General features: G+C 39.3%; 1 protein-coding gene across 10 annotated transcripts in view; it reads right to left on the bottom strand.

The window, feature by feature from the left end:
• Positions 1-12,635: 12,635 nt before the first annotated feature.
• Positions 12,636-18,784, bottom strand: part of RAPGEF4 (Rap guanine nucleotide exchange factor 4) — a 296,243-nt gene continuing 290,094 nt past the window's right edge. For 9 of the 10 annotated variants that reach the window (XM_046658760.1, XM_046658762.1, XM_046658765.1 and 6 more), the window contains 2 exons: positions 16,774-16,867; positions 12,636-13,877 (listed from right to left, as the gene is read on the bottom strand). In XM_046658760.1, the coding sequence (XP_046514716.1) occupies positions 13,750-13,877; positions 16,774-16,867 (222 nt within the window). In that variant the 3' untranslated portion in view covers positions 12,636-13,749. The remainder of the gene's footprint in view (positions 13,878-16,773; positions 16,868-18,784) is intronic. The other variant, XM_046658761.1, reaches the window with a different exon arrangement.

The raw sequence follows: 18,784 nt of genomic DNA, 5'->3' as shown, positions 1-18,784 counted from the left end.
TTTTTTTCCTTTTTTCTCCCCAAAGCCCCCCGGTACATAGTTGTATATTCTTCGTTGTGGGTCCTTCTAGTTGTGGCATGTGGGACGCTGCCTCAGCGTGGCTCGATGAATGGTGCCATATCCGCGCCCAGGATTTGAACCGACGAAACACTGGGCCTCCTACAGCGGAGCACGCGAACTTAACCACTCGGCCATAGGGCCGGCCCCCAGTACATGTCCATTTTTATGGCAAAAGATATGCTATCCTTTCATAATTGGCTTTCAGTGCAATTGAGTATTTAATCTAAGATTTGAAAAGAAAAATATCTGCATTTCAGAATTTTCCTAGCTAAATAACATACAATTTTGTATTCTAGGTTCATAAATAATTCCACAATAGATCTATGAGTTAAAAAGAACAAGACATGAAATACTGAGGTAAAATTTGTTTTCCTATAGGAAAGTCTTTTTTAGTCTTTTTTCTTACTTTTTGAAGTCATAGAGAGTTGAACTTTGGCTGAAAACATTAACTGGGTTATTTATTAGTTTAATTTTCCATCCAGGGCAATTAGTCTTATGTAAATGTTTAGAGATTCTATACGAGTTGATTGTTGAGAAAGACACTTTACCATCCCTCCTCTTGCTAGTTGGTGGTCCTGACACATTCCATTCTTCTCATTACCAATCACGTTTAGTGATAAATTTCCATATGTTTCTCACTGTCAACTTTTTCTTTAGAAACAGTCTTAATATTCAATAATAATATAGTTGGACTTCTTTTCCCCTGATGGGAAGTGAAAAAATCAAACACTCATAGGTACACGATAGGAAGTATTTCAATGGAGGGAATGTACTATCAGAGTGATGTACATGTAAGTATGTGGTAGGAATCTGCTGTGGACTGAATTGTGTCTCCCCTAAAATTCACTGAAGCCATAACCCCCAATGTAACTATATTTGGAGAAATGACCTTTAAGAGATAATTAAAATTAAAGGCAGTCATAAGGGTGGGGTCCTACTCCTAGAGTATTGGTGGCCTTATAGGAAGAGGGTGAGCTCTCTCTCTCTCTGTCTCTCTCTCCAGTCACGCATACATAGGAAAGGCCATGTGAGGAAACAGCAAGAAGGTGGCAGTCTGCAAGTCAGGAGGAGGGCCTTCATCACAACCTGATCACACTGGCACCCTCACCTCAGACTTCCAACCTCTCGAACTGTGAGGAAATACATTTCTGTTGTGTAAACCACTCAGTCTACGGTATTTTGTTACGGCAGCCCAAGGTGCCTAATACAGAAGTATCTCAATGGAAGAAATGTTTATCAGAATGAAGCGGAGAGCAGAAATAGTTATCTAATCTGTTCCTGGAGCTGTAAACCCCTCTCCCAACAGGCATATGCATACAAACACATTTTTGCTCAATTATTTAACATCTTCATCAAAATTCTTCTTACCACTGGATACCAGGAAAAAACTTAAAAGTTGAAATAATTGAATAACTGTCTTAGCTTTTTGCTTCATTAATGTAAAGCATACCTTACCAAATTTTTGTGGTAGATATTTCAAAATAACTGTAAATCAGATTTGTAAAATCCTACTGAATTATTTCAGTTGAGTAATCAAAATTCAACCTCGCTTAGCACCCTTGCCCTGCCTAGACAACCAGTTTATCTTTTGCCATGCAAATTAATCACATAAATCTCTCTAGGAAGTTTCAGATTACACAATTTGATAACTATGACCAACATCCCAGCCTCTGGAGGAAGTTGCATCAGACATATCTCTTAGACATATCTCTAGATGATTCAGATTATTTCTGGTCCTGAAGGATCTGGATGCTACATGTTTTAGTGTTGACATCCTGTTGTGGAATGAAGTTTGTAGGTATTCTTGAAGTTCCAGGCCTGACTTTAGTACTTTTATTTCCCAATGTGTATGTAGATGGGAACCAAATTCAAGCTCTCACCTTTTCCCAGACTCTTAAGCAAGTCAGCATGGACCTCAAGTCATCTTATTACATGAGAACTTGATAACTTGATGGATCCCTTGGAATGTTAGTGAGGAGTTTGAAGTGTCTAAAACTCAAGGATTAATGATCTCGATGCAATATAGCATAGCGACTAAGAACATGGGCTTTGGAGTTAGATAGACCTGACTGACGTCTGATGCTTATGAACTGTGTGACCTTGGTATTTTACTCAGGCTCTCTGAGCCTCAGTTTCATCATTTGTAAAAATAGAATTTTTGTTTGGATTAAAGAAGTCAATTATGTGTAGTATTCAAAATAGGACCTGGCACAGAGTTAGTGTTCACTAATACTACCTACTATTATTGTTATTTTTGGTCATGTTTCACATGCTAAATATTTCTTATTATTATTACTGTTGTGATTATTATTATTCAGTTACCTGAATTACTTCTGTTTCATCTGGAGTCAGTTTTTCTCTTTATTTCTATCTTTCTCTTGTATGGTAGTAGTTTTCTCAGCCATCTCTGGTGATCATTAGTTATTGTTTATATTTAAGAATAAAGAATATGTTGACTATTTTAGGTAGCTGGCATGGGTTTTTCTCTGCTGTTGTAAAGTAGATTTTTCTCCTCTAGGACACTTCCCTAAATAGGAGGACTCAATGGGAACCATGAGTACGCGGAGGGACAAGTTGACTGGCAGCCTTGCTTTAAGATGTGGTCAGCTTATATACATGTTTTCAAGGCTGACTCAACCAATACAGTAGAATTAGTGCTACATGCCTTAGAGTTTTTTTAAAATAATTTTGTGAAATTATAACCCATGATGACTAATGAAAAAAATGTGAGAGATAGTGCTGGAGGTGACAAAAAAAGTACCCAGAAGGGTAGCCCACTAGATATTTAAATGAAAGTTTTGCTACAGCTTGAGAGGCCAGTTATCAAGAAGGTAAAGATCAGGAAGAATTAGGAATTGGTAGAAGTTCTCTGATATTGAGAAGGGCATCAACAACATCACTGCAGCCTCTGAGGATGTGTCAAAAATAGCACAGAAAAGACTACCTGCTAAGCTTGTTGTGACTTAGGAGATCTTAAGAGAAAGAAAGAGTGACGTCAATGTGTATTCTGGGAATTTAGCTCCACGTGGAAAGGTAACGACTTGCGTAGGCTCCTATTTCTAGTAAGGCATCCCCATGCTGAAAGTGTGGTTAGGCACAGCGGAATTTCAAGTTTCCATTTTTCCTTCTTTCTTTCCCTGCTAGTCTCTGAAATGAAAAGTAAGAGGAGAGAGATTTACTCTCTTCAATATGAATTATGACACACATCCTTAGGAGGCAGAAGGAGCTGTAGCCAGTTTGGTTTTAAATAAGACTATTTCCCCTGTTTTCTCTCATGATTTTTGTTATTTTTTTGTCACTTAAAAGAGAATGACCCTGGTAAGAGGAGGTTACCTGGCTCAGTTCAAACCGTATCTTCATTCTCAATCAGAGCGGAGATTTTCAACTTTGGATCTAGAAGCTATGAGAAAATTAAGTTGATCTGCATAAAAAAGAAAACATGACTTAGAATCCCCAGGGTTGATCTGCAAACTAGAGGGAGTGGGGAGAAATGAGAGAAGAAAGAGGAGAGCATCTGACTGGCAGCAAAGAAGAAAGATGTGGAAGACAAGATGGGTCCAATGAAAATTTTTAAAAATGAAATACCGTGGGGTTCTGTGATGAAACCCCCTTCTCCATCTTTTCTACAAAATGTTCAGTAAATCTACAAGTTCAATAATGCTTTGATTTCAATGGAGTCAATTTTTAATGAAATAAGGCATAGAGAACAATTTGAAAACATGTAGGGACTAACCGATGACTCAGTCTAAGAGAGAAAGCATTTCAAACACAACAGAAGCCCCTTCCTGAATATGAGAGGACTCTTCACGGTGAATGCAGAAAGGCTTCCTGTAGCATATATTTGATATATGGGATATTCATGAAAGGACGTACTCACACACTCACTTCAATTCTAAAGATAAAACTTTAGAGAAAAAGACCCGCAAATCTCTTGCCTAAACCTCACTTACAATGTTTTGGCAAAATTAATCTCATCTTTGGTTCCTGAACTCTTTTCTGTTATTTTTAATTTTTTTCTTCCTGGGGACAAAAAAAGAGGCAGACAGTATAGCTTCATAGCTAGCAACGTATGCTTTGGAAACAAATATACTTGGTTTGAATCCCCTCCTCTGCCATAATCTAAGCACGTGACCTTGGGCAAGACATTTAATTTCTCTCGGTGTTTCCTCAACAGTAAATAGCTAGACCATTCATCTCTTAGGTATTTAGAATAAAATACTGCGTGTACGTATCTGATACATTGTAGGTGTTCAATAAATGGCAGGTGAACTGACAGACAAAAAGCATTGGTTATTGAATCAATATAGCCCAGAAAATTCTCTTCCAAGTCAACATTCAGAAAACTTTGTGTTTAAAACTCTGTATTCCTAGTGACCTTGCGTTTCTTTGGATTTTAAATAGAAGCACAGAATTTCCTCTTTTTTTCCCTCTAGCAGTCATCTTCACTTGGTGCTCAAAAGATTTCCATGCCCTATAAAGTTATAGACTTTATTCAGTGGCTCCAAAGATGTTTATTTTCTAATGCACAAGCGAACTCTGCACATTCAATACTATAATACAACTGCATATCTCAGTCATTCCCAGAACCCCTCCCACCTGCAACTGTTTCAATGTTGACTTAATGTTACTCATTTGCTTGTGTTGTTATTGAAAACAAATTCTTAATTAAAATGGCCCAGCATCACCTGGCTCTCATGGAGGGCCACAAGCAATAATCCCTAATTTAATGTATACATTGGCTCATACCTTCTATTTAGATTCTGAAACTAGAAATATAAACGGATTTTATAATGGCCTGTGAGTATCAGGTGAGCGAAGATAAGAACTATCAATGAAGAACTACTTTCTTAGGAGAAATTCATAACAGCACACAATTGTTTCTAGGCTGTGTGGACTGAACATGTGAATGAGCAACCAGGTTAGGTTAAATCTAACTTCTAGTGTGATCTGTGTACTTGGGTGACACTTTGATTCAGTTTCTAACCTAATCTTTCATATATGAACATTTTGTCTGTTGGTAAGAAGCACGAGTCTTCTATTCTTATTTTCTCTTCTCCTCTCCTCTCTTTCATTCAGTAATCAGAAATGTTTTCTATTCCACTGCAAATAACTTTTAGGGGGAGGCTTGGAGTGGGGCGTAGTGAGGAAGATTGGCCCTGAGCTAACATCTGTTGCCAATCTTCCTCTTTTTGCTTGAGGAAGATTGTCACTGAGCCAACATCTGTGCCAAAGAAGTGATGGTGCGCCTGTTCTGAGCCTGGGCCTCAAGAGCTCTTGCTTATCTGCTTGCTCCTTGGGAACCCTGCCCAGCCAACAAGTGAATAAGCACAGGCTAGATTGCTGGAGGATGAGAGATTAGGTGGAGGAGAGAGGAACCACTCTATCTGAGGCCATCCAATACCAACTGACTGCAAATGCATGACTGAGCCCAGCCCTGATCCACCAAGCCTGGTCTACATTGGCAGAACTGCCCAGTTGACCCAGAGAGTCACTGTTGTTTTTGAAGGCACTGATTTTGGGGTGGTTTTTTATATAGCACGATGGTTAATTTTCTGTGTTATTTAGAGGGTGTTCTTGGGCAAGATTAACATCTAAATTAGTGAACTTTGAGTAAGCAGATTGCCCTCCATAACTGGGTGGGCCTCATCCAATCGATTGAAGACCTGAATGGAACGAAAAGACTGGCCTCCTCAAACAGGAGGGAATTCCTCAGCAGACTGATCTGGACTTTACCTGCACCATCAGCTCTCCTGTGACTCCAACCTGCTGGCCCTCACCGCGGATTTTGGACTCTAGCCTTCTTAATTGTGTGAGCCAGTTCCTCATAAGAAATCTCCTTCAATATTTATGCACATTCCAGTGGGGCTGTTTCCCTGGATAATCTTGTCTAACGCACACAACAACTAATGCACTTGCTGACATGGTTTGTCTTCCCACTGAACCCCCTCTTTCTTCATCCTTCTAAAGCTGCACGTCTTGGCTGGTGCAGAACCTGCCTCCTCCCAGACCTGCTGTGTCTCTTCACCTTGAGCCCTTCTTCCTGCTGTGGAGACGGAACCACTACAGTCTTGTCGCTCTGCCCTAAAATGTCAGGACTCCCGCCTGCAGCCATAAATTCTCCTCTGTTCCTGCCAGGTCTCTGTTATCAAGCTAGAGACTCTTGCCACCTGCCTCTGGCTAAGTGGTTGGAGACTTCATGAAGCTCTTCCAGTCCTACCCTCAGGTGCTGCAAAAACCTGTCCTGAAGAATTTTGTGCCAAATTTTGCTCCAATTATTCTTTCACGTTGGTCTTCCTATTGTAGAATTCCACTGTTCTCAACTACCCTCCTAGGATGTGTGCTGAGGTGAGGAGGCTGTTGCAGAATCGGCTAGCTCTCACACGCCCTGGCCCCAGCCCCTCTCTCTTCCCCGAGTCTGGAATTACTCCTATGCCAGCGCCCATGAGCTCACAGTGCTTTGTGCTCACTTCCCTTTATGGTAGAGCTTTGGCTCCAATCTTTCCGAATTTGAATTGCCCCAGGAACAAAGACCCTGGTTTCCTGTAGCCTCATCCTTGACCTTCTCTAGCTGCAGGACAAGCATATGCAAAGGAGTCCAAGCAAGGCAGACAATTTTCCCCTTTCCCACGCCCTTATTCTCTTGGGTTTAGTAGGATTTCCTCCAGTCTTCTCATCCTTTAGTGTCAGGCAACAGGCAACGGTAGTCTGCTACATTAACCAACGGAGCCCGGGGACAGACTAAGGCTCTGGGGCTGTGACTGCCTTGTAGGCTGTCATGGCTTTATTGGCAGCTTCCTGCTCCATACTTGGACACTCACATACTGAGCCCTGGGTCCCCTAGCCACTGCTTTTCCCAGAAGCCATACACTGGCGGCCTCAGTCTCCAGGGAGCTGACATGGGTAGGCATGGGCTGTTTCAAATGTAGCCTGTAAAATGGTACAGCGACTGTGGAAGACAGTTTGGCAGTTCCTCAAAAAATTAAATATAGAATTACCAAACAATTCAGCAATTCCACTTCTAGATACATATCCAAAGAATTGAAAGTTGGGATCAGGACAGATATTTGTACACCCATCTTCATAGCAGCATCATTCACAACGCCAAAAGGTGGAAACAACCAGATGTCTTTTGGTGGATGAATGGATAAATAAAATCTGGTATATATATATGAAATGCAATATTTTTCAGCCTTAAAAAGAAATTCTGATACATGCTACAACATGGATAAACCTTGAAAACATTATGCTAAATGAAACAAGCCATACACAAAAGTACAAATATTATATGATTCCACTTATATGCGATAACCTCTAAACTCGAGACAGAAAGTGCAATTGTGGTTACCAGGGGCTCTCAGCAGGGGGAAGTGGGGAGTTATTGTGTAATGGGTAGTTTCAGTTTGCGTTGATGAGAAAATTTGGAGATGGATAGTGGTGGTGATTGCACAACAGTGTAAATGTTCTGCATGCTACTGAATTGTACACTCAGGGTAAAAATGGTAAATTTTGCGCTATGTATTTTTTACTACAACAAAAAATTAAAAAGTGGCCCAATGTGGACTAAGTCAGGAGGAGGAATGGTGTTTGAATCAGTATGGGTATCTGGATACACAGTGCTTTTTAATACTTGCCATTATCCACAATTCCTTCTGCACTACCTTTAAGCCTGCACAATAAAGTAATTAAAAAATTAGAGATGACACCATTATGGTAGGGATGCTACCATTAGAAATGCAATCCTCTGCTTCAAGTGCTTCAGTGGCTTCCCACTGCTCTTGGGTAAAAGACGATGCTCCTTTTTTTTTTTTCCCCTGCATTTTTAAAGATTTTATTTATTTAATTTTTATTGAGTTAATGATAGGTTACAATCTTGTGAAATTTCAGTTGTACGTTATTGTTTGTCAGTCGTGTTGTAGGTGCACCCCTTCATCCTTTGTGCCCACCCCCCACCCCACCTTTACCCCGGTAGCCACTAATCTGTTCTCTTTATCTGCATTTTTAAATTCCTCATATGAGTGGAGTCATACAGATATTGTCCTTCTCTATCTGGCTTATTTCACTTAACATAATTCCCTCAAGGTCCATCTATGTTGTTGCAAATGGGACAATTTTGTTCTTTTTTACAGCTGAGTAGTATTCCATTGTGTATATATACCACAGCTTCTTTATCCAATCATCAGTTGATGGGCACTTAGGTTGCTTCCACATCTTGGCTATTGTAAATAATGCTGCAATGAACTTTGGGGTGCATGGACTTTTGGAATTGCTGATTTCAAGTTCTTTGGATAGATACCCAGTAGTGGGATAGATGGATCATATAGTAGTTCTATTTTTAATTTTTTGAGGAATCTCCATACTGTTTTCCATAGTGGCTGCACCAGTTTGCATTCCCACCAACAGTGTATGAGGGTTCCTTTTTCTCCATAAAGGAAAAACCTCTCCAACATTTGTTACTTTTTTGTTTTGATTATTTTTGCCATTCTAATGGGTGTAAGGTGATATCTTAGTGTGGTTTTGATTTGCATTTCCCTGATGATCAGTGATGATGAACATCTTTTCATGTGCCTATTGGCCATCCATTTGTCTCTTTGGAGAAATGTCTGTTCATGTCTCCTGCCCATTTTTTGATCGGGTTGTTCGATTTTTTTGTTGTTGAGTTGTGTGAGTTCTTTATATATTATGGGTATTAAGCCTTTGTCAGATGTATGACTTGCAAATATTTTTTCCCAGTTAGTGGGTTGTTTTTTGTTTCAATCCTGCTTTCCTTTGCCTTGAAGAGCTCTTTAGTCTGATGAAATCCCATTTGTTATTTCATTCTATTGTTTCCCTGGTCTGAGAAGACATGGTGTCCAAAAAGATCCTTTTAATACTGACGTCAAAGAGTGTACTGCCTACATTTTCGTCTAGAAACTTACAGTTTCAGGTCTCACCTTTAGGTCTTTGATCCATTTTGAGTTTATTTTGGTGAATGGCGAAAAAGAATGGTCAATTTTCATTCTTTTACATGTGGCTTTCCAGTTTTCCCAGCACCATTTGTTGAAAAGACTTTCTTTTCTCCGTTGTATGCCCTCAGCTCCTTTGTCAAAGATAAGCTGTCCATAGATGTGTGGTTTTATTTCTGGGCTTTCAGTTCTGTTCCATTGATCTATGTACCTGTTTTTGTACCAGTACCATGCTGTTTTGATTACTGTAGCTTTGTAGTATGTTTTGAAGTCAGGGATTGTGATGCCTCCAGCTTTGTTGCTTTTTCTCAGGATTGCTTCAGCAATTCGGGGTCTTTTGTTTCCCAATATGAATTTTAGGATTCTTTGTTCTATTTCTGTAAAGAACGTCATTGGGATTCTGATTGGGATTGTGTTGACTCTGTAGATTGCTTTAGGTAGAATGGACATTTTAACTATGTTTATTCTTCCAATCCATGTACACGGAATGTCTTTCCATCTCTTTATGCCATCATCCATTTCTTTCAGAAAAGCCTTGTTGTTTTCATCGTATAGGTCTTTCACTTCCTTAGTTAAATTCACCCCCCCCCCCCGAGGTATTTTATTCTTTTTGTTGCAATTGTGAATGGTATTTTGTTCTTGAGTTCTTTTTCTGTTACTTCATTATTAGAGTATAGAAATGCTACTTATTTATGTAAATTGATCCTATACAATGCAACTTTGCTGTAGCTGTTGATTATTTCTAAAAGTTTTCCAATGGATTCTTTGGGGTTGTCTATATATAAGATCATGTCATCTGCAAACAGTGAGAGTTTCACTTCTTCCTTTCCTCTTTGGATTCCTTTTATTTCTTTTTCTTGCTAATTGCTCTGGCCAAAAAAGACGATGCTCCTTGATAAGGCCTGCGAGGTCTTGAATGCCCTGAGCCCCTCTTAGGGTTCCAGCACATCTTGGAGCCTGCTCAGAGGTGTCCTAAGGCTCCACATCTTGGAGCATGCTCACTGGCATCTCAGCACTCTCCGACATCTTGGAGCATGCTCACCGGCGCTCTCTCGGCTCTGCCACAGTGAGCTTTCGGTCTGTCATGCTGCTGAGGTTGTTTCCTGCTTAGAACATATTCCTCTCCTTTCTCTGCTTAGTTAGCATCTTCATCCTTCACAGTTCAGGTCAACCATCACTTCCACAGGAAACATTTCCCCACCTCAGATCAGGTTAAATCCCCCTATTACATGTTCTTGCAACACTATATTCTTCCTTGGAAGTGTTTTTATATTTATTTGTTTGATTATTTGATTAATCTTCTGCGTCTGCCACTAGGTGATAAGCTCCAGGAGCACAGGGACCCTCCATTTTTCTCATCATTGACTCCTGAGCTCACAGAGGCCCTGGCACTCAGTAAGCCCCTCAACCATTATTTGCTGATGAATGAATGAATAGAAAGACAATGAACGCTATCTAATTAAGTTAAAGGTCCTTTTCCAGTCTGTAAGTCAGGGATGCTGTGACCTGCCCATCTAACACCACACTCTTCTTCATGTAGGACAAATAGAGAAATTAAGATTATTCCGAAGCAAGAAATGTAATACATTTTCCATTGACAAGAAAAGGAAAGCTATTCAAGGTAGGGGTTCATTTTTACCACACTGCATATTCTATGCTGATTTTTTAAAAATTATAAGCACAATTTGAAACCAAAATGACATGTCTTTTAATTTTCTCACACTGGTAGCCATTGATCTGCATTCGTATTTAAGAGGAAATGCTATTGAATTCAGGAGAAATCTATTTAACCTGCATGCTATTCAAAAATTGCTGGAAAAGCGCAGCTCCTGTACACCGTGCCAGTGACCTTGCTAAGCAGGTATGTTAAATACTTAAATGTATAATTTTCTACAGGCGCTTTCAGTAAAAACATTCTTTCTTCTTTTTCACGTCTTCCAAGCAAACCTCATTATCCTTCTTGTGACCCCGTAGGCATCTCATTTTCTTTTGGCTTGTTTGCAAGTTTTAAAATATTAACTGCATCTCCCACTTCAGGAAGGGTTGCTTGGCTACTACCCTCCCTTTCTAGAGTGTAAATTCTTTTATTTTGCCATCACTACCTTGAATAATGGAGTTTAACGTATTTTTGAAGAAGCGAGGCATAATTAAAAATCTCTTATCTTTATTAAGTAGAGCAATTGTGATTTTCATTCGGAAGACCAAGGGGAATATATATGGGAGAATATGTATTAATTTTGAATAATGTTGAAACTAAATTAAAATAAGGTCATCAGGTGTTAATCACCATGGAACTGGGGGAAAAGAGCTGGAAGACACAGGATACCAGCTTGGAAGTAAGGTCGGAGTAAAGAAGAGTAAACGAGCGAGGATGCTCGAGGGATGGGCTATCAGCTTCATTTGTCAGCTTTTACAGTTACCTACAAAAGGAAACCTATATAATGGTGGAAACTTTGCAGCTGATATTGAGGTCTATGAGATAGGGAAATGCTGAACAATAATGACTTCAAGAAAATTTACTCAGTGATTAAAAAACAATTCTCTAGTACATTCCAGGCATTATGCTCTACTCTGTGGAGGAGAGATAATGCTGCATGAAACAACACCCCTGCTCCTGAGAACCTGGAACTACTACGTAAATGAACATAGAAAGGCCTGTCCCTGCTTTAGTGTTTCTCAAAGTGGGCTTTGACTGTGGGATGTTAAAAGGGATTACAGCAGGCCTTGTCAGAGCCTTTAATGTTAATGAATACTGAGAATCATTTCTAAGAACGGGGTGTATTATACAGTGGTTCCCAAATTTATTTTGAAGATACCATCTTGGGTTTGTCTTTTGCTTTGCAGTTGTGTACCTGTTTTTGGAGGAACAGCTTGTAAACTTGGAGTCTAGTATAGCCTAGAACACACTCTGGAAAAGGCTGACATTAAAGAAGAGAGACATGTCTGGAATTTAAAGAATTTTGGAAATCTCTTTATCAAATATTTACTAAGTGCTTAAATCACTGAGAAATGGTATGAGGCCCCATACCAGGCAGCTCTAAAATCCAGTGCCCTGTCATGGCAGCAATATTCCTAACAGCCAAAAAGTGGAGACAACCCAAATGTCCATCAACTGAGGAACGGACAAACAACATGTGGTATATCCATATAATGGAATATTAGTCAACCATAAAAAGGAATGAACTACTGATACACGCTATAACATGAATGAACCTTGAAAACATTATGGGAAGTGAAAGAAACCAGACACAAAAGGCCACATATTACATGGTTCCATTTATCCGAAATATCCAGAATAGCTAAATCTGCAGAGATAGAAAGCAGATTAGTGGTTTCCAGGGACGAGGTGGAGAGGAGAATGAGAAGTGCCTGCTAACAGGTATGGGGTTTCTTTTAGGGATAAAGAGAATGTTCTGGGATTAGATAGTGATGATGATTGTACAACCTTGTGAATATACTAAAAAGCACTGAGTTGCACACTTTAAAAGGGTGGCTTTTATAGTATGTGAATTTTTTTCAATTAAAAAAATGGAGGACCCCACCATACCAAGTGGTTAGCCCTCCCATATTATAGGAATTGAGAACACAACCTTTTCTTGTGAACAATTATATTTAATGAAGATACTAGCTATTATTTACAGAAGATATACATACATACAATTCCTACACATTAAATGTAGCCTAACTGTGAAAACAGGAAAAAAATGTACTCCAAAATTACATACTAAATAAAATAAATAAAAAGTATTTGGCACAATATGTATTATGTAGCAAATAAATAACTCTATACCATTGATTGAATGAACTATTTACAATCTTTTTGAAAGTGCAAAACAATTGCTGAAAATTAAGATATTTGTAGTAACATTTAAGTCCAGAAAAAATGTGTGTGTGTGTGTTTTTTAAATCAGTAACAATAATTGGCCAATAGTAAAGGTCTTTAATGCCCAGGAAAATATTTTAATTTTGAAAAATGTTTTGTGCATATTGTGCTCTTTTGAAATGTTAGTTTTTTATCTTAACGCTGGCAATTTTAAGAACCTTGGAGTTTCTTAGTGGAATTCTTATGTATGTAATCCTGATTTGTAAGTTTAAAAAAGTTACGTTGTAAACATAAATATTATTCTATATATCATTCAGAAATTACAGACCAGTCCTCTCTAAATTACATAAATAGCCATAACGTTTTATAGTAATGTGGTCAGATTCAACCTCCCCACGTTAAGACTATGAAGATGGAAGAACACAGCCTATAATTTGGATTTACATGGATTCCTCAACACCTTCCCAAAACCCCATGCTCCAAATCAAGATGCTGAGTTAAAAATGATGAAACTATACCACCACTGATGTATGCAAATAAATCCCATTTGTAGCACATCTCACCCTGTAAACATTCTTAGAAACAATGACAGGGGCTTAATATTTCTCTTGACAATGTTTCTACCAAACTCTTCATGTGGGTCTTATTTCATGTTTCAGCAAAGAAGATGGCACAATTGGAAATAAAACAGGGTGACTACAAACTGGGGATTCCTAAGCTAGAGTGTGCAAGCTTTATGCAAGTCAAATAATTTCTTCTCTTGTCATGACGCTGGTAAGCTGAATGTAGCTCCAAGATGTCTCAGGATGTGTTTTTGCTTGTTTTGTAGAATTCTCTAGTGACAATACAGTCAGTTGTAGCATAAATGGCATTTTGAAAGATTGTGGACTGGAGGCAAACCATTGTTCTGGGCACTTTAAATGTCTATGGTCGACGAGGCTCTAATCTGTGTGACATCTGTGATAAAGTTCTCTGGTTGTCAATCACATTTAATTGCCGTACATAACTCCGGACATCCTGATGGTTCTTATTAGCTTGAGCTGCATCAGGATCTGTTGAAAGAGAAAAGAGTAGAATTGGCATTGCATAATACACACATATAAGATACAGTTTTATTTTCTCCAACTACTTATTACATTTATCATGGATTCCTGGGTTCCATCAAGACCTTTCAACACACTATATTCATTGAAATGTTTCCACTTGGATGTTTCGTCTCCTCCCTCCTACCTTTTCTTCCCTGGAATCACCTATTTTGATCATTTTCCTTTGTATGGCATGTTGTAAGAAAAATGGCGCCCAATAAAAGTGAAAGGATTGCCTGATTATCGCCCCCGGTTATACACTAAAATTGTTTTCCCTTATCATCCTACCTGTGTCTCACACCCTGATCTCTGTCCCCTTTGATCCAGATGAGGACTAATGGCAAAAGACATAGTTTTCATTAGCTCCTAACAAAAGCACTTACTACCTGGGCTGAACTGAAGCAAGTCAGTGAGACCCGTGAAGTCCGACTCCGCTTGTTACTTGCAGCATTACTGCACAGGTCTTGTGGTCTTAGGAAAAAACCAACTTATGGACTGAAGTCATGACTTCTGCTAGACCTTCGATTCTCTGATGCTGCTTGTTCTGAAATCTCAGTTACCACTATTCTCATCCACTCCCCCAAATATATGAGCCACGGAGCTATCTGAAGTTAACCGATTTCCCTAAAAACAGGCTGAAAGAAGAATCAAATGCCCAGAGCCCTATGCAGGGAATATACATGACTAAGAAAGGCCAAATTTGACAGTGGTGAACTGGAAACACAGGTCCCTTTAGAAGTGACTATCTCCTACATGCTGCTGCCACGTGGGAATCTCCACCCTGAGAAGCCAGATTTTGTTTTTCCAGAGAAATGAGAAATCTGAATTTCTTCCCCAGAAGTCTCCCAATTTTTTAATGGTGACATTATTTCAAAATAAAAGGGAAAAAAAAATGCTCTGTTTAGACCCAACACCTCTGCCATGGTGTGTGGGCTGCCTCTGCCCTGTGGATCATGGGTGTGGGGCTCTCGTCCAGTGGGATCTGGGAGTGGCTGAGCCCGAGACTGGACTCTGGACCAGTGTTCTCTCGGCCATAGTGCACTGCCTTCTGCAGTCCATTTGCTCTTCTTTGATCCACACACCACTCCCAAAGACAATCAGAATGCCATCTGCTTAGCGGGCGAAGGGGAGTGCTGCAGGTCTGAACACAGAAAAGCAGAGAGAAGATACAAAGGCCCCTTCTCGCTCTAAGAAGAAACTCATCAGTATAATTATCACATATAAATAATACCACAGTGTTTAATTTCCTCGCTTCTCACTGGCAGTGTACTCTACATGTACAATATACTGTAATTACATTGTACATATTCCCACAATGTTTATGAATCTATTCCTATAGCTTTATCTATAGATTGTTGACTTCAGAGCTGAGCAGCTGTTGTTTACCAGCAGTTACTGATAACGTCAACAAATGCAGTGGAGACTTTTATATGTACATATAATTTCTCCCCCCACTTCTCTAGGAGAAGATGGAGAAGACTATACACTTTACTTCCAAAGGGGCTTATGGAACAAAACATACTCTATTACGGTTCTTCTGTGGTACTTGGACCTCACTGAGAACCTTCTCAAGGCTATGAATCCTCTCAGGCACACAAAATTTTGTGTTTAATTTCAGGAATTTCCTGGATTCCCCTGAAGGGCCATGGATTCTAGATTAAAAACCCCTGTTGCAGACTGGCATCACTTATATATTCTCATATTCACTTGTATAACTGCTTTATGACCATGTCTTTATACGTATAGTAAATTAAAATTACTAGATGAAGCGATATGAGACACTGTCATCCTGGCAGAATCCACATAGGAATGGTTGATGATGTGCAAGACTATTCTCATTTTGGAAGAAGTGGAGGCACAATCATTTGAATCAGTTTTTTAAAGGTCTACTTGCTCCCCAAGTCAAGATTATTTTTCCTAGATTTTTTCCCCTTATACATTAAAGAATGAACATTTAGCAGTTCTGGCATCCCTTGTTAGCAAACCCTCGCTTTGGGCCAGTCCTGTGCTAGGAAGAGTAAAAATAGCTCTGATTAATCAAACGAGAAACTTTTAGTCTCTTAGCACTACGTTTATTGGAAGGGATGGCACTGCTGGCTTCACGGGCATGGCCATGTCAAATTATCATGTTGACTTACTGAGCCAAATGACTTCAAGTGACTCATACAATGAAGTTGGCAAGAAAATTTACAGGGGCCACCTTCTTACTCCCAGCCCAGCTTGAGGGAGCCAAAACTCCACCCTCACCAAAGCCCCAGCCCAGAGGACACAGTAGCACTGGTCCGGCACGATGATCTGGTGCTGTGATGCAACTTAACTCCCAACAGTTTAAAACTGTTATTTATTATTAGTGACAGTTTTATATTAAAGCATTCTATTATGCCAGTTATTGTGCTATATGTTCAGATTTAAGAAGAGCACCTTAAATTCACCTGGGAATACTAAAAAAGAATATGAATTCCTGCTATGGGACCTTTCACAAATGTGCTATACACATTAATGCCTCCTTGCAACACCCCAAGAGACAATAAATATTATCTTCCCCAGTTTATAAACGACAGGATTGAGTCATCAAGAGTTGATGTGAGTTTCTCAACATCAAGCAGTGAGTCATAAAGAGAGTTGGTCTGAGGCAGGACTTGTTGGCAATCACACCTTGTTTGTCTCTAGCCACACTGGAAAGAGCAAATGAATCCTCTGTAAGTTCATTCATAAAATATTATTTTTATGGTTATTTTCTAGTTTCCTTAAACTCAAGGCCCCTATCACATGGAATTCGTGGTCCAAAGTGTCTCTGACACAATCAGATACTGTCCAGACTTCTAGAATGTCTCAGTAGCCTCATTAAGAAGGACTTAATCACCAAGATCCATATTGCAGCAGGCAGCAGCTTTGAACTTACTGAAGGGTTGGCTCCTGCAGTATCTCACTGTTCTGGCAGTATTTGCAATCATGCGCTAAAAAGAATAAAGAAAAAAGAAAGACAGAAATGCAAGTAAGCGTAGTGTATAATCCAAAAGGAAAACAAACCATTATTTATTTCAGCAATACCTGGGACCACGAAAAACAGCCTGTTCTGCGATGCTGACTATCTGGAGGCAACTGGTTGATGTATAACTGGTTTAACTACTTGAAAGAGGCACCCACACTCGCACATACAAGGCATTCTCCAGGCGAGGAATACTAACGGCATAACTCTAGTCTGGTTGTTTGCTTGCTCCCCTGGACATAAAAAGCAGCGTGTCATTCCTGACTGCTTTTTATTCCTCAGGACTAGTTTTCACCAGCCCTCCTTGAGGTCGCTGCAAAATTTATAAGAGAATTTGTAATTATCCTGGGCTTGGAGAAGGGTTAGCTTGTCAAGTTCCTCACAGTGAACAGGACTCCATAATGAGGTATTAGATTGTACTCAGCAGTCATAGTCAAAATGTTCTACCTGCGCATTTTGCTAGACACTATGCATTACTGAGATTTCTAATCTTCTAGCAAAAGTGTGTGCTTTAATGTTAATCTTAATGATTTGATTTCCTTCCCCCTCCCTCCTTCCTTCCTTTTTCTTCCTTTCTAACACTACCACATGCACAGGGGAGAGAATCAGGAAATTCAGAAAATGTTAAGAGCAAAGTAAAAACCACTTAGAATATCACTTCACAGAGTAACTTCATTAATATTTTGGTATATTTTCTTCTAACACCTTAAAATAAATATATAAAGGCCTATTTTTCAAAAAACTGAAGTCATACTTTACAGATTTTTGTTTTGAATTTTTTCACAGGGCATTGTGACTATTTTCCATGCTGTTTGCATTTAAAATATTTTTCAAATGAGTAGGCATTCAATCCCATGGATAGATCACACTTTATTTAACCTTCGTTAATTTTGTCGTTAAGTGATCTTCTTAATTTCTTTGTAAAATGTTTGGTTGCCATAAAGACATATAAGGGAATCTTTTATAACTGCACTCAACTCAGTTAAAAACAAAAGAAGAAAGGAGAACGAAAATGAAGGACAGAAATACAAGGAAAAACATCAGTGAGACCCAAGTACCATTTCTTAGCCAGGGTGTGCATTTCTTGCTCATGTTATGTTAGCAGTAGCTGGAACCCCAGTCTCTGTGTACTGAGTCAGGACACCTTTGCTGTTCAGACTTTAAAGGGGGTCCTGCAGAGATGGTGGATTAATTCTAACACTGGCAGAAAACTGATAAGGCTCCAGCTGGGAAAAGAGATTTTTTAATCTTTGAGGGCTATGTAATTCCAGTCCTTGCTTTCTTCTCTCATGGACCCTTGGCCTGCCAAAGTATAGCAAATGACTTTGAGAAAGCTTATATAGTGTTAAAAAAAAAATCAACTTATTTGGCAGGAAAAGAATTTATAGAATAGTCAAAGCTTCACAAATATATCCACGTGAACATTCATAACACCTCGCTGAATACTACTGCTTCGAGGACACTGGCAAGCATTAAGAGACATGTGTCTGTACTGGGTAATTTCTCATACACAAAGAGGCAATCGGAAAAGTTCGAACTTGACTTTCATAAAGGATCCTAAAAACCAGCACGTCTGTTGATCAGCATGAGAAATATATTACAAATACCTCCAAGAAAATGTAACATACAATGTATAATTAGCCTCTGATATACGGAGCCCTGAAATAAACAGTCACTATGGTAATTTTCCCGCTAATTTACTTTAAGTTGTTTTTTCACATCTCTAAAGGCGTTGCATCCGAAGGGCACTAGTATATTCCATGCAGAATTATTGTAATTCTTCAGATATTGAATGGCGTGTAATTACTGACAACCCTGGGAAATGCTGCCAGTATGCCCCTCTGAAGAATAATAAAACAATTAGCAGGGGTCAGAAACCTCTTCC

This window comes from Equus quagga, chromosome 4, assembly GCF_021613505.1.
Source record: "Equus quagga isolate Etosha38 chromosome 4, UCLA_HA_Equagga_1.0, whole genome shotgun sequence".
Classification (NCBI taxonomy): Eukaryota; Metazoa; Chordata; class Mammalia; order Perissodactyla; family Equidae; genus Equus; species Equus quagga.
This window is presented reverse-complemented; position numbering and strand designations above follow the sequence as displayed.